This window comes from Strix uralensis, chromosome 21 (assembly GCF_047716275.1).
Source record: "Strix uralensis isolate ZFMK-TIS-50842 chromosome 21, bStrUra1, whole genome shotgun sequence".
Taxonomy (NCBI): domain Eukaryota; kingdom Metazoa; phylum Chordata; class Aves; order Strigiformes; family Strigidae; genus Strix; species Strix uralensis.
Window position 1 is genome coordinate 7367364 of NC_133992.1, and position 14851 is coordinate 7382214.

Here is a 14851-nt window from a genome sequence, read left to right on the forward strand (position 1 = left end):
CGATTTGTAATGAGACCAGGCAGCCCCTGGGAGTGCTCCCCGCCAGATTCATGGGGGGGCTGTTTGCTAATGGGGGACCCCAGCCCCCATTTGTGCCGGGTACCAGCTGCATCCTGACAGCGCAGAAGCGGGTGCCTGTCGGTGCCTGCCCCCCGTGCCATCAGGACACTGCAAACCAGTTGGATGGGAGAGGGCTGAGGCGGTGGGACCCCCATCCCAGAGCCACTGCTCCCCCTGAGCGGGCAGGTCTGCCACTGGCTGTGCTAACCTGGAGAGTGGAAGGGTCTGGGGGTCTGGGGCTGAGCCCCCTTGGAGCAGGGCTGGTTTTGAAGCAGGGCCAGGCGCAGCATGGGGGCAGCTGAAATCGCTGGCAGAGTTGCCCTCTTTCCATAAATTTAGGGTTGGGGGGGTCTGGTGGGGGTGGGTGGGTGTCCCGCAGCCTGCTCACTGTCCGATCGTCCCCAGCCCCAGGGCAAAGGGGGAGATGTGGGGCGCTTTGGGAGGGCATCAGCCGCCCCACCTTCATGGGGGTGTTGGAGGGGAGGGGGCCGGCTGGGGCAGGAGCAAGGGCTGGGGGCGAAGGAGGGAGCCGCTGACCCCAGTCTCAGTGCAGCAGCTTGGGGGTCTCTTTGCAGAGCAGTTTTGGGGTCTCAGTCACACTCTGGTCCAGCGACGCTGTCCTTCCCTTCTCTCTCTCTGCTCCTGCGGCCTCCAGCCCCGGGTTGGGTGCCATGTCCCACGGAACCCCTGTCCGGGGGGGGCAGCTGAGCCCCGGGCTGTGAAACAGCAGGTCCAGCAAAGAGCCTTGTTTGTAAAGATGAAGCCTGTTTGTGCGTCCGTGCCGGTGTCTCGACTTGCATGCCCTGCTGCCTTGTCTTGAGATGAATTCAAGAGCAAACCAAGCAAGCGAAACAGTTTAAAACCAGAAGAAAATGAAACAAAACCCAGGAACTTTGTGACTGTGGAAATAAAAGCTTAATGACAGTAACGAAGCACCTATGGTCTGTGATGCGCTGCGGGGTGAGCGGGGGGAAGGCAGGCAGGCTCGGGGGTGGGGGGGGCACACAGATCATGCTTGTCACCTCCTGAGGCCCCCAAATCTGTCCCTGGACTCAGTGGGGCTGGGACCTGGGCTTGGGGCCGGGGGGGTGTGAGCGCCTGGGGCAGTGTGCCCCGAGCACGGGGAGCAAGCAGTGCCTGGGCTATGCCAGCGTGGCTGCAAACGGGGACGTGCTGAGCTACGCTGGCAGGCGGTCGGTGAGGCACCATGCCCACATGCTGTGATGAGCTGTCAGGTCTCAGCTCCAGACTGGGGGCACGTCAGGGACCGTTCACCCCTGTAACACAGCTCCTTCCACCTCCTTTTACCCAGACACAGCTTTTTGTCTGCCAGGTCCTATCCCCGCCAGCACCCACATCCTTTCTACTATTTCTCTTTCACAGCAAAGCCGTTTACAGCCGCGCCGTGCCCGCCTGTGCCCTCCCCGTCTCCTCCGAGCCCCCTTGTTGATGCAGCAGGCTGAGAGCCTTCGGGTCGCTTTTGGCACGCAACAGCTGCCGAGGAAGCTTGATATTAATATCTCATAATTGTGCCTCACAGCCCGTAACGGAGGTGCCCCTCGGCAGCCCCCGCCGCAGCTGACAGGGCGAGCGTGGAGGGTCACAGCCTGGATTAGGCTTTTCACGTGCAGCAGGGTCGCGTTTGCCGTTCTGCCCTGCCAAGTCTTCTGGAAACGAACGGCGCGAGGCCTCCCTGCCAGCCCATCTTTATTTGTTTGCTCTCCTAACGAGGCTGACTAATTATTTTTGGGCGGCCAGAGGAGATGCCCTAACGGTCTAAACAAGGAGGCTGTGTTTGCACAGGGGGTTTTGTTTGGAGTGCCAGCACACAACAGGGACACCCGGGGATTTATCCCCCGTGCCGGGGAGCGGGTGAGGACAGGCACAGCCTCCAAACCACAGCGGTTACCCTCGGTTTGCTGTGCTTTAACCCCCAGCAAGGAAGGGGTTAAAGCCCAGCTAGGGCAGGTGTTCTTGGAATTGGGAGCACTGGTGGGTGTGGGAAGGGCTGGGCAGGATTAATTTGATGGGAAGAAGCTGTTGGGGTTTCTTGGTGCCCGTAGTGTTGGGGAGAGGTTCTCCCTGCTGGGGTGCAGGATGGTGTTGGGGTGCAGGGTTAGTGGCTGGGGGTGTTCTGTGGTAGGTTTGGTGGCACTGTGGAGTGGGAGAACCCTCCCCAAGCTTGAGTGAGTGTGGGGCTGGGGATACAAAGCCTGGAGAGGACAAGAGGCTGTAGGTGAGTGGCCGTGTGCAAGCCCACAGCCCTGACTGGGGATGGGATGGGGACAGGCCACCAGCACAGCTCACGGCTCAGCCCTGTGGGGCAGAGGTGCCATCTGGGTGCCTCCTCTGCCCTTCTGAAAGGGGGGGGCCTTGCCCACCCTGGGACTGTGCTGGGCTGAGCCCAGGCTTGCAGGGATCCCCAAGAGGGTCCCACTGTCCCACGCGTGGGGATGGGGGGTGAGTGTAGTCCCTAATCTCCCCCAGCCCCTGTGTCTGGGACAAGTGGGGCTGATGCCAGTGAGGCACTGGGGGCTGGAGGGGATGCTCAACCCAAGGCAGGATTCGGCCCTTGGTGCGCAGCTTCACCTGGAGCCGGCCCTTGGCCGCAGCCGCTCCCCGGGTCCCGCTGGGGGGGAGTTGAGCAAGAGCGGAGCATCCCTGCGGAGCGGCCATGAGCTCAGCGCTGCGCTTCGAGGGGAGCCAGGAAAAGCTCCGCTGCCCCCAGCCAGCGCTCCCGGCCAAGGGCTGCTGCTCCCGGCCAAGGGCTCTGTTTCGCAGCCCTTGTCCTGGCTCTGGCTTTGTCTGCACTTTGCGTGGCTGTTTGCTCCCTGTTCCCAGGGCGGCTGCGCTGGGGACCCCCCCCCCCAGAGCCTCTTGTCGTCCCCCCCAGCCCCACTGCAGACCCCTGTTCCTGGGAGAGCCCTTTGCCTGGTGAAGGGGGGGTTGCATCCTCGGGGTCCCTTTCGCAGCTGGTTCTCCTCCCCCCCGCTGTGGGTTTGGCAGGGTTTCCCCCCAGGCGCTCAGCTGCGAGCCCCCATGTCCTCCCCTGACCCCCAGCTCCCCCCAGCTGAGCAGGGGGCTCTCTGACCTGGGGGGGGGGGGGTGGGGTGGGGTGTGTCAGAGCCAAGGAGGGGGCCTGAGCAGTGTTTCTGACAGTTCTGTGGGCTGCAGGACCTGCTTCCTAACCTCCGCATCCCCATCCCGGCTTCCTCCAGCTCCCACCCACCTCCCTGCCGCGCCTCTGGCTCCAAAAGTCCTGTTTTCCCTCCCTCCCTCCTTCCCTCCCAGAAGTTGAACGCTGGAGGAGCAGGTCCGCAGCTGCGGGCGACTGGGCGTCCCCCAGCCAGGGTCCCTGCTCTGTCCCCACTGCGTGTGGCCCCTCGCACCCTGTGTTCCTCCCCGGTGCGGGGACGGTGCCCAGGGGGTCTGGGGGAAGGAGCAGGGGGAGGACAGAAGGGGTGTCCCCAGCACCTGAGGGTCTCCCCCACGATGCCACCCCACGGAGGGGTGTTTGTGGGTCTCTGGCTGCTGCTGGCCCCCAGTCTCGCCGAGTCCCCCCCCAGCACAGGGGGGGCCACCCTCGCCTTTGTCTTTGACATCACTGGCTCCATGTACGACGACCTGGTGCAGGTGATGGACGGGGCCTCGCGCATCCTGGAGCGGACGCTCAGCAGGAGCATGAAGCCCATCAGCAACTACGTGCTGGTCCCCTTCCACGACCCAGGTACGGCTGGGACAGGGCAAGGACACGTGTCCTGCTGGGGACGGGGCTGAGGGGAGCTGGGCTGTGGTTCTGGCCGGGTTCGGGGCTGAAGCATGCGCTTCCCAAGCGCCTGCACTGTCCTTTCTCCCTGTTTTTAATGTCCTGGTGACTGCTGCGATGGGGATGGCAGCGCAGGATGAGCCGCAACTCGAGAGCATGGTGCTGGGCAGGGCATCCCATCCCCAAGCCTCCCTGTGGGCACAGGGCAAGCTGTTTCCCACCGGATTTAATCCCAGTGATGCTGGCAGCCACCTTTGGGTGGCTATTCTACTTCCAGCCAGTTCATCTCCTCAGTCTAATCATGGGGGGGCATTTCTGTACAGGTCACCTCAATAAAAGCACCACTCACTAAGAGGTTTTGGTAATTTACTGCAATACCAGAATCATTTCTTTCTGTCCCAGACTTGGGATTTTTGGGCACACCCATAAATAGCAGCTGCTCCGCAGAAGAGCACCGACCCCCTACAAGGAGAGTGGGACTGAGGCTTTATTTTCAGTAGAAACACTGAGTTTGAATGAAAATCGTTGGAGCTGGAGAGGGAAGGAGGCAGAGGCAGTAAATGGGTTTCTGCATCGCTTTGCTGGGAGCCTCCCCAGCAGAAAAGGGTGCTGGGTTTGCGGCTCACCCTGGCTGGGACAAGCCAGGGTGTTGGGGACAGATTTCCCAGGGCAGGAAAAGACCTGGACACGGACCTGGGCTGCCCAAATCCACATCTCGCTGGGTGCCAAGCCAGGGTAGATGCTTAACCCTGAGTCTTGCAGGTCCCATAAGGGTGCTTGAGCCGGGGCGGGTGCTGGGGAGCGCCGGCAGCGTGGCGCTGGTGGAGGCTGGTGCCGGTGGTTGGGAGGGCTGAGGCAGTGGTGTTGGTGTGCTTGCAGAGGTGGGACCCGCCACCCTCACTGCCGACCCCCGGCTCTTCCAGCGGCGCCTGCGGGAGCTCCACGTCCAGGTAAAGCGTCCTCAGCCCCACGGTGCTGTGCCAGGGGTGGCTTCGTGCGTGGCCCTTGGTGGGAAGCCCGTTCCCACATGGTGGTGGGTCCCAGCTGCGATCCCTGCTCCTCTCCGGACCTTGGTCCCCCGGGAGTGTGGTAGGGGCTTGGGGCTGAGCTGGGCTTGCTGGGGGCTGACCACACCGTGGTGGGAGCAGAGAGGGTGGGTAACGCTGGCGCTGTGCCCCAGGCTCCTGCAGCGGGGCAGAGTGCTCTCAGTTCACAGCTCTTGTCCCAGAGTGGGAATGCTTTCCAAAAATCTCTTCAAGAAGTGCTGTTTGAAAATTGTTTGAGGTTCTTTGTGGTTTTTTGGTTTTTTTTTTTTTTTAAAACAATTTCAGCTGCATTCTGCCAGCTGAAACGCTCTTCGGGAGTTTAATCATGCTTTATCCATCACCACTCCTGCCCTGGCTCCCGTGCATTGCTAAATCCCTGTGGCGTTTCCCTTCAGATGCAGCTGTGTTTTGGCTGGAGGTGTAAAGCTGCGGCTGCAAATCGTTTCACAGCCCTTTGGGGGTGCAAAGCCCTGTGGAAGCAGGAGCTGGCCCTCGCTGTGCCTCTGCGCTTGCCTGGGGTGGTCAGTTCTGCTGCCATGTAGGGGGTGACAGGCTGGGGTGGGCACAAATGTGCCCGCTAAAGGTGTTCATGGGAAGCCAATGGCTTCTGTGAGTCTGGATCCCCAAATGGGTGGTTTAATCATCATTAGCGGTGAGACAGGGACAGGTCCTTGTCATCCCGCGTGTTCCTGCGACACCATCACGCTGCTCTGGCTGTGCTTGGCCTGACTCCAGCAAAGGGGTGCGATTCCTCCCCATGAGCAGACCCTGGGTGGGATCCTGCCAGGAGCTCAGCAGGGAAGGGCTGAGCTTGGTGCCTGTGCCACATCCCTCGCTGTGTGCTGCAGGGCGGAGGGGACTGCCCGGAGATGAGTGTGGGAGCCATCAGGCTGGCCGTGGAGGTCTCACACCCTGGCTCCTTCATCTACGTCTTCTCGGATGCTCGGGCCAAGGACTACGAGCAGCAGGAGGAGCTGCTGCGGCTGCTGCAGCACAAGCAGGCCCAGGTGAGCAGTGCTGCCCACCGGCCTCCTGCCACAGCTGGCTCGGGTGGGCGCTGCAGCAGCACAGCAGCAGCTCCTGGCAATGAGCTGCAGCAAGAAACCCCCCTACATTGCCCCTTAGTGGGGTGAATTTTGCTTCCCCTGGGCTGGCTTCGAGGCACTGGGGGCTGGTGGATGCTGGCTGCATCCCCTCCCTGGGATGGACAGACACCCCGGGGCTGTGCGTGATGCTATGGGGAGCGTTGCCGTGGCAGGTGGTGTTTGTGCTGACGGGGGACTGCGGGGACAGGAGCCACCCTGGGTACCTCGTGTATGAGCGCATCGCTGCCACCAGCTCCGGGCAGATCTTCCACCTGGACAAGCAGCAGGTGACCGAGGTGAGAGGGGAGACATGCGGGAACAGGGATGGGGTGGCCAAGGTGTGTGTGATCCAGCCTGGCTCGGCTGCTCTTATATTCTCCCTGGGGTTAAATCCTCATGCCCAAGGCTCTGGGAGCCCTGCTTTAGCTTGAAGCAAGGGCTGGAGAAGGCTGGTTGCTCTCAAGCTTGCTGCGGGGCTGCTTGTGTGATCCTTGGGATGAGCAGACTTGCCTTCCCTCATGGAGGGGATGCCTCTGCTTGAAGTTGGGGTGCTCCTGTTGCTCTGAGCACCCCTGGAATTAGGCGGGTGGTCTGGCCGTGGGGGGAGGAGCCTCTCTGCCTGTTCTTGAAGCTCTTGACTGGCACAAAATCTCAGAGACCTGAGGAAGATCAAAGTGCTTTTCTGCTCATTACTGGGCAGCATCTCCCAGCAGACCCCAGCCCCTGCCCAGCCTCTGGCAGTTGTGCATTTTAATGATTTCTGTTCCCATGAGTGAGCTGGGGGGTAATAACATGCCTGCTCTGAGCAGCTGAGCAGGAGCCATGTGGCAATAACAATTAAATCAAATTACCCAATTCCTTTTGCACCTGCTTGTAGCAAGGGGCTCAGCCAGGGCTGTCACCTCCTGCCCACCCGTCCCTGTGCCACGCTCATGCTGGCACCCACCGGACCTGGCTGGGGCTGGTCCCTCACCTGGGCACTGTTTTGCAGTCACACCTGAGATTTTGACCCAGTGCAGTACAGCCCTGCTCCCAAAATGGCCCCAAAATGGCTGCACCTGGTGGTGAGGGGGATCTGGGCTAATCCTCCCCTGCATGCCCCCAGGTGTTGAAGTGGGTGGAAGAGGCCATCCAGGCCTCCAAAGTCCACTTACTGTCCACGGACCATGAGGATGGCGGGGAGCACACGTGGCCCGTCCCGTTCGACCCTAGCCTGAAGGAGGTCACCATCTCCCTGAGCGGCCCTGCCCCAGGGATCGAGGTCCGGGATCCGGCAGGTAGGAGCTCAGGGGAGGGGAATGTGCAGAGGGTGATGCTTTGCCTCTGGAGAGCCCTCACGTCAGGACAAACGGGAGGCTGCAGGCATGGGGATCGCCAAACCTTGTGCTGAAAACATAAATAACAAAACAACGAGCTGCAAAGCCCTCATTAAGCACCAAGTGCTTCTGCTCTGCTCCCCTGCCGGGTTGGCTTTGCCTCTGGTTTTAGGAGGGTTTTCTCTGCTGCCCAGGCTGTGAGAACTATGTGATGGGCTCTGCACCACGGTGAGCCCTGAGGGAGGGGGCTTCTGGCTGGCTGCAGAGACCTGGGGCTGGACCCAGGTTGCCCATCCCAGAGGCTCACTCGCTGTTTCAGGAAAGGTCCTTGAGAAAGGCCAAGGCCTGAAGGAACTGCTCAGCATCCCCAACTCAGCCATGGTGGTGGCCGTGGAGCCCCACGAGCCAGGGACGTGGTTGGTCACGGTAGGCTGGTGGCAGACCCTGAACATCCCCTACCCATCCCTGATGGATATTTAGCTGGCCAGGCTTTGCCAGGCGTGGGCTTTCCCCATCCTCCTCCAGCCAGGCAGAGGATGCTGGAAGGGACCAGCGGCCACCTCCTCCCTTCCCCGTGGCTTCTTCCTTCCCCTGCCCTCAACATGCACCTCTTGCTCCGCTTCCAGACCCAGAGCAGTGGCCGCCACTCACTGAGGATCACGGGCATCAGCAACGTTAATTTTCAAGCCAGCTTCTCCACCCAGCCAGACTTTGATGCCAGCCAGCCTGGGGAGAGGCCGGTGCAGGGTGAGGCTGGTGCTGCCCAGGGGCATGGATGCTACATCTGGGCTTCTTGCAGCTGGGAATGTGCCTGGGTTGTTTTTTCCCTTCCCTCTTTCCAGGTCTGCCCATCGCTGTGGTGGTGAACTGCACCGGTCTGAAGCCACCTGGGCGCTTGCAGGAGATCGAGCTCTTCAACACCTCCGGCCATGCCCTCCTCTCGCTGCCCGCACGGCCTCTCTCCAACACCTCCTTGGGGCAGCTCTGGGTGGGCTCACCGCTCCGTGTCCCCCCGGGTGACTTTCTGTTGAAGGTGAAGGGTGAAGATGCCCAGGGCCACACCCTGCACCGCCTCTCCGGGGTAACCTACACCAGCGTGATCCCCGGTGAGTGGTCCCCACACTCCCCAAAGGTGCTGAGAAGGGACCAGAGGCTCCAGCACTGCCTCAGCTTTAGTTTCTGCTTGGGTATTTTTTTATCCTGCTTCCCAGCGCAGCTTTTGGTGAGCTCCCAAGGAGAGTTACATGTGTGCGTGTCCCCAACTGTGTGCATGTCCCCAACTACTTTCAGGTCTACCCAAAGTGAACATCTCCAGCAAGATCCAGGCTTACAACCGTGAGCCACAGCTGATCTCCTGCTCCGCACGGAGCGAGGTCCCTTTCCACCTGCAGCTCAGCCGTGGTAGGATGAGGCTTGGGGAAGAGCAGCTCTTCAGGTGAGCCTCTGGTTTGGCCCAGTGGGCTCCATAATGGACCCATGTGGGCAGCAACAGCCCCCTGAGCTGGCTGTGTGCCTGCAAGCTGTGAGCATCCCAAGGCAGCCAAGGAAAATCCTGGAGGATGTGTGTCTGCAAGGGGTGGGGGTGCATCCCTTTGCATGACTCAGTTGGAAAAAAAAGTCCTAGGGGTTTGGAGCAGGGTGGTGGCATGGCAGCCCCAGGGTGGGGGTGACCCTGTAGTCTCTCCCTTTTTGTAGGAGTTCAGGAAACATCAGCTGGTTGATCCCTGTGGTGTCCAAGAGTGACGAAGGGTTTTACGAGTGCACAGCCACGAGCAAGGTCGGGGTGACACGGGCTCGTGCCCACGTCTCTGTCTCAGGTGGGGACTGCTCAGGCCAAGCCTCGGTGCCCATGAGTCTGAGGTCTGTGACTGGGCAGCGGCTCATTTCACCCCGGCGTGCCATGTTTGCAGAGCCACCGCCACGTCTCATAGCCCTGGGCAACATCACGGCTTCACCGGGCCAAGACGTGGTCATGTCCTGCCTGGTTCTGGGCGACATGCCCTACAACCTGACGTGGAGCTGGGACGGGAAGGCAGCAGGGTCGGGGGACGGCCGGACCAGGCTGCTGCAGAACCGTTCACTGGAGATCAGCCCCGTGCAGCTGGGGGACGGGGGCCTGTACGAGTGTGTGGCCCACAATGCCCATGGCACTGCCACCGCCTCCCTCTGGCTCTTCGTCCAGGGTAGGCTCTGTCCCCGTGGGACCCTGGCCCGGGTGATCCCTTGCCCTCTGGGCGGGCAGTGGATGGGACTGGGGGGCTGAGCTCTTCTCCAACCCCATGCAGAGGTGCCCTGGGTGAAGGTCGATGCCAGCCCCCAGCGTTTCAGCAGGGGCCAGGAGCTGCAGCTGAACTGCACGGCTGGGGGCCACCCTCCGCCCCACACCTCCTGGAAGCGCTGGGGCTGGGCGCTGGAGCAGGATGAGAGGTAACCCCTGGGGACCTGGGGGCCTTCATCCTCCCTGTCCCACTGGGGATGGCGCTCCCCTTGCAGGGGTGCACGGGCTGAGGGAGAGGGGCTTCCACCTCCCTGTCCATGTCAAGCTGTGAGTGCTGGAATGGACTTTGGGGAAGGACCTGATGAAGCTGGCTTTAAGTGCTAACCCGCATCTATCAAATGCCCAGCACTTGCCACACGTGTGGGATGGCCTTAAGCCCGCTCACTTATTTCAACACATTTTACATCAGCTCTGGTTTTACCGGGCTTGTTTCTCTCCCTCTCTCTCCCCGTTTGCTGCAGGGTTTTCACAGATGCTCAGGGCACCCTGCACATCAAGGCCGCAGTCCCAGAGGATGCGGGGAATTACAGCTGCTACGCCGGCAGCGTGCTGGGCTGGGATGAGCAAGTCGTCACCCTGGAGTTCACTGGTACCTGCTCCCCACCTGCCGGCGCCATCCTGGGAAGGGCCCTGGCTCAGCGCTGCCGCAGGAAGGATTTATTATCCCTCCTTGCTGTCCCTTCCCTGCCGTCTGGGATCTTGCGGCACGCGAGCCATGGGATGGGGCTGTCTGTGATGGAGGGTGTTGGGGGGCAACTCCCAGGGCCCCAGGGTCCCCTTGGGGTGAATGACATGACACCCAGCGCTGCAGGGAGTCACCGAAGCTGTGTCTCTCCCCACTGCACAGAGCCTCCTGCCATCCTGGTGGTGACGCCCAGCCTGAAGGCGCTGGTGGGAGAAGACGTGACCTTGGAGTGCTGGGTTTTGGGGGTGCCCCCTCCCCACATCGTGTGGTACAAAGGTGAGACTGGGACAGACCCAGGGAGCAAACTCCTTCCGTGCACTGGTGGCCCTCTGCCACCTTGCAGGAATGTCACACATGGGGTTCCCTGGACCGATGGCGGGAGGGACCCCCAGAGGCACTTGGGGTGCTGATGTGGGGGGGTCTCTGGGCAGGCGAGCAGGAGGTGGCGACGTTCCCACCCGGCACCCAGCGTGCTGTCCTGCGGCTGCAGGCGGTGCGGGAGGAGGATGCGGGGCGGTACGTCTGCGAGGCTCTCGGTGAGGCTGGCGTCACCTTCGACAGCACCGTGCTGGAAGTGGGGTGTAAGTCTCCGCCTCTTCTTTTGGGTGACACTGAGCATGTGACCTTACCTCCACCGCTCTCGCTCCCGGCTCAGCTCCCACTTGCTGCTTCCCAGGGTTCCTCTTGCCCCCAGCTCCTGTATTTCCCAACATCGGGGTGTCAGTGCTCAGTACAAGCAGACTGAAGCCTGGTGGGATTTCCAAGGGTCAGGAGGAGGGAAGAGGCTCAAGAAGAGGCAGAAGATGATGCTATGGCATGGGACATGATAGCATGGGGCAAGACTGGGGGTGTAAGTTGCAATTAGAGGGCAGAGGTGGGGGCTGGCTTCTGTGTGTCTGAAAATCCAGGTACCTCAGCAGTGCTCAGGGCTTCCCACTGGAGTCAGAAGGGATGGAAGAGCCTGGGGAGGAGGAGGAGAGGTGGTGCTGAGCTGAGGGCAGTGAGGCTTGAAGCAGTTAAAGGTGGAAAAGTGCAAGAGGTTTTGCTGAGCCGGGGTGGTGCTGAGTGTAACTGGAAGGGATGGAAACTGCAACAGCTGTAACAGCTTCGGAAAAACACCAAACGCTTTAAGTCAGTCTCATAGCTTCTCAGGGCACCTGGCTTGTGGGTTTTGCAGCCCCGTCTCTTCTTTGGGCTTGACTGGCACAGAGTCTGTTGTGGGGAAGCCGGGCTGTTGGACCTACCTGAGCCCCTTCTCCGCTGGTCTCTCCTCCAGTGGCCCCTCACTTCTCCAAGCCCCTGGGGGACGTGGCGGTCCAGGTTGGGGAGAGCGTGAGCCTGCTGTGCCGCGTCGAGGGCTCTCCCCCACCATGGGTTGCCTGGTCCCGGCAGGATGGAGAGCCTGTGCCGGGCTGGCACCAGCCACGGGGTGTTTCCAGCCAGCTGGAGGCTGCCGAGCTCCTCATCGACAGTAAGAGCCGAGCGTGCAATCGTGTGTGTTGGGCATCCCGCCTGGTGCGTGCTTACACAGTGTCACCCTTGGGTGCTCTCCCCCCGCCTGCTGCAGGCTGGTGGGATTAGCCCCTGTGCCCACTCTTTTTGCAGTAGTAAAACATTGACATAGTGGGTTTATTTGCACTTTTTACGTGTCAAGCTTAGCTGAGCTGTAACAACCCTCAAGCCTTCAGTGCTGTGCGGTCTCTCCCCTGTCTGAGGCAGTGGTGGGGCAGGGGAGGGTGGTGTCACCCCCATCCCGGAGCTTGCTCAGAGCTCTCCAGCCCCATCAGCCTCAGGCTTCTTCCATCCATGCTCCAGGTGCCTCACTGGATGACCAAGCCATCTACATCTGTGAAGCCCAGAATGAGTTTGGGAAAATCCAAGCGGAGGTCAAGCTCACGGTCACTGGACACGGTTTGCTTTTACATGCTTTTGTTGGTATATTGATCCTGGCTGCTGCCAGCGCCGGCTGTGCTGGCGGTGAGTGAGCGGCTGACCTGTGCAGCCACATCTGCTCCCAAGCTTGCCTTGGTGAATGCTCAGCAAAACCACCCCCCAGCTCAGGGTTTGGATAATGCCTTTCCACCACTTTGGCTTAATGCACTGACACGCGCTTGAACCCAAACTGTAGATAAATATCCCCATATTCTTGGGGGAGCTTGATGTTGGAGCCGGCTTGTGCTGAGCCAAGGTCTGGACCTTGGAAGAAAGGCAATCTAGATCTGTTCTTATGAGTGTTCCTGGCCAGTTTATCTCCAACTAATACTGTTTCCCTTTCCCATCTTCCAAGCAGCCCCAGAAATAGCTCTTGCATCCCCCGTGGTCCGTGCGCTCCCAGGCCAGCCCGTGTTGTTGCCCTGTGTGATCCTGGCCGGGAGGCCGTTCCCAACCCGCCGCTGGCTGAAGGACGGGCAGCCGGTGAGGCTTCCATGCCCGCCGGGATGGTGGGTGGGTGGGTTGGCAGATGCGAGCACGGCCCTGCAGCGGAGCCTTTGCTGCAGGATGGGTGCCCCAACCTCCTGGGGCCAAAGCTGCTGGTGAAAGAAGCCAAGGGAGCATTTGGGTTGGGAAGGCACTGTGGGTTTATCACCACATGAGGATGTTCCTACTGCTCAAGGATCGGTTTCTAGATACGCCTCAAAGACACAGCAATATGGCAATGTTTGACCCTCAGTCTGTCCTGCTTTCTGCTCTCTGCCTGTGCCCAGGTAGCCCCAAGCAGCCGCTACTCCGTCCAGGCTGACGGGAGCCTGCACGTGGACCAGGCGTCAGAGGGGGATGCAGGGAGGTACACCTGTGAGGTGACCAACGCCCTTGGCTCACACAGGCAGGACGTATCCCTGATCATCCACGGTGAGTGGTGGGGTGCTGGGTGTCCCCACTCTGCCTGTGCCCTCCGCACTTCCTAAGCTGCAAAACCCTGCTCTCTTTGGTGGACGTGGCCCTGGCCATGCAGTATGAGGTGCTTCTCTTCCTTCCCAGTTCCTCCCAGCATTGAGCTTGGCCCTGTCCTTGTCACTGCCACTGAGGGAGTGGCTGTCACCCTGTGGTGCAATGCCACTGGCGTGCCCCCCCCTACTGTCACCTGGGCAAAGGTAGGTGACAGGGACTGGCAGGCTGCTGCCCCCATGCCAGCCAGGCTGTGGGTCACCCTCATGAGCGGGGTAACGTGTTTGGAGGGGACATAGCTCTCCAGTGTGGCCGTGGGAGGTGGCACAAAGTGCCCTGGGATGCTGGGACCTGGAGGCGGCTTGCTCTGATGGGTCCAGAGCCCTCTTCTTGCCCTTGGGATGCTCAGCTTGTGGGAGACTCTGCTGTCTTCCTTCCTCCCTTCCCTTTCCTCTGCAGGGCACAGAGCCCATCTCACGGAGCCCACGCTACCACCTCAACCCCGATGGGACCCTCCTGATCCCTTCACCCTCCCCTGGGGATGCTGGGACTTACTTCTGCACAGCTACCAACGTGGCAGGCTTCTCCAGCCGGGAGATGCAGCTCTCAGTCAGCAGTGAGTGCCTGGGACTGGCCCTGGTGCCAGCTCCCAGTAAAGCAGCTCCAGGGGGTGACTGGCTGGGAAAGCATGACCTGGGGACTCTCCTAGCTTCCTTGGGCCACCTAGTCAGGAGCCAGATGGGTTTGCAGGATGGGAAGAGCAGCCATGAGGGCTGTGGGGCACCTGAAGTGTTTCTGTACTAGTGGTGCTCCCTCTCCACCCAGCAAAGCCCAGGATCAGCATGAACGGATCGCAGGCATCAGACCCTGTAACCATCCTGGCTGTACTTGGGCAGGAGACCACCCTGCCCTGCGAGGTTCAAGGCTATCCCCCTCCCTTGGTGGTGTGGACCCAGGAGTCCCAGCCGCTGCCTTTTGCCACTGCCAGGTAAGAAGCGTTGCGGGTGCTGGGGCCATGATCTCTTGGGATTATGTGTCTCCCCAGAGGGATGTTGGGCCCAGGAAGGGACTCAGCTGCTTGGTAGGGAGGTGTGAAGGGCATCCCTGGCACCAAGTGGCCAATATTCAATGCCCTAGCAAGACCTAAGGCAGCTGAGCGGTGTGGCACTAGCTCTGCTCTTCAAGGAGAGCATAGCAAGAACCACCAGGCTTTTTTTCCATCATACAAACATCTGCTGGAACAGAACAGCTGCTCCTGACCCTCCACGCGCCTGCCCTGGACACAGGGCTGGGGTTGGGAAGGGAAGGCAGCTCCAGCACAGCTCCTCACCCCCACTCACCCATCCGCCTTCATGCACATTCCTGCCTTGTGCTGTCACGGTGCTGGAGGCGGCGAGGTCAAGGATGTGCCTGGGGATGGCGGATCCCTGTGGGAGGTGTTGGACTGGGTCTTGTTGCTGCTCCACAGCCAGGTGGCTGCAGGGCACTGAGGAGGAGTAGTTTTGAGGTCTGGAGGAAGAGGAGCGCTGTGTGGCGAGGAGAATGGGCAGCCAGGGAGACTGGGGGTGCTGCAGCCTCTGCTGCCCCTCACATCCCATGTGTTGGGGTGACTTAATGGGCTTTAGGCATTGAAATGCTCCTGGGCCAAAGTTTGGCAGAAACACAGTTGTGAGCCCAGCGGTGGCTTTGTCTGCACTGGGACATGGGTTTAAAGGCCAGTTCTGTTCCA

At 60.9% G+C, this 14851-nt stretch overlaps 1 protein-coding gene across 1 annotated transcript in view; it reads left to right on the forward strand.

Moving 5' to 3' along the window:
* The first annotated feature begins 3552 nt into the window (after nt 1-3552).
* The window catches only part of LOC141952906 (hemicentin-2-like), a 37826-nt gene continuing 26527 nt past the window's right edge, over nt 3553-14851 (forward strand). The window contains exons 1-22 of the mRNA XM_074890976.1: nt 3553-3787; nt 4706-4776; nt 5721-5879; nt 6131-6253; nt 7063-7234; nt 7593-7699; nt 7900-8020; nt 8116-8379; nt 8564-8708; nt 8969-9090; nt 9184-9456; nt 9559-9700; nt 10013-10140; nt 10399-10512; nt 10668-10817; nt 11513-11707; nt 12052-12147; nt 12527-12651; nt 12942-13086; nt 13216-13328; nt 13582-13738; nt 13948-14110. Coding sequence (XP_074747077.1) covers nt 3553-3787; nt 4706-4776; nt 5721-5879; nt 6131-6253; nt 7063-7234; nt 7593-7699; nt 7900-8020; nt 8116-8379; nt 8564-8708; nt 8969-9090; nt 9184-9456; nt 9559-9700; nt 10013-10140; nt 10399-10512; nt 10668-10817; nt 11513-11707; nt 12052-12147; nt 12527-12651; nt 12942-13086; nt 13216-13328; nt 13582-13738; nt 13948-14110 — 3320 coding nt within the window. The remainder of the gene's footprint in view (nt 3788-4705; nt 4777-5720; nt 5880-6130; nt 6254-7062; nt 7235-7592; nt 7700-7899; nt 8021-8115; nt 8380-8563; nt 8709-8968; nt 9091-9183; nt 9457-9558; nt 9701-10012; nt 10141-10398; nt 10513-10667; nt 10818-11512; nt 11708-12051; nt 12148-12526; nt 12652-12941; nt 13087-13215; nt 13329-13581; nt 13739-13947; nt 14111-14851) is intronic.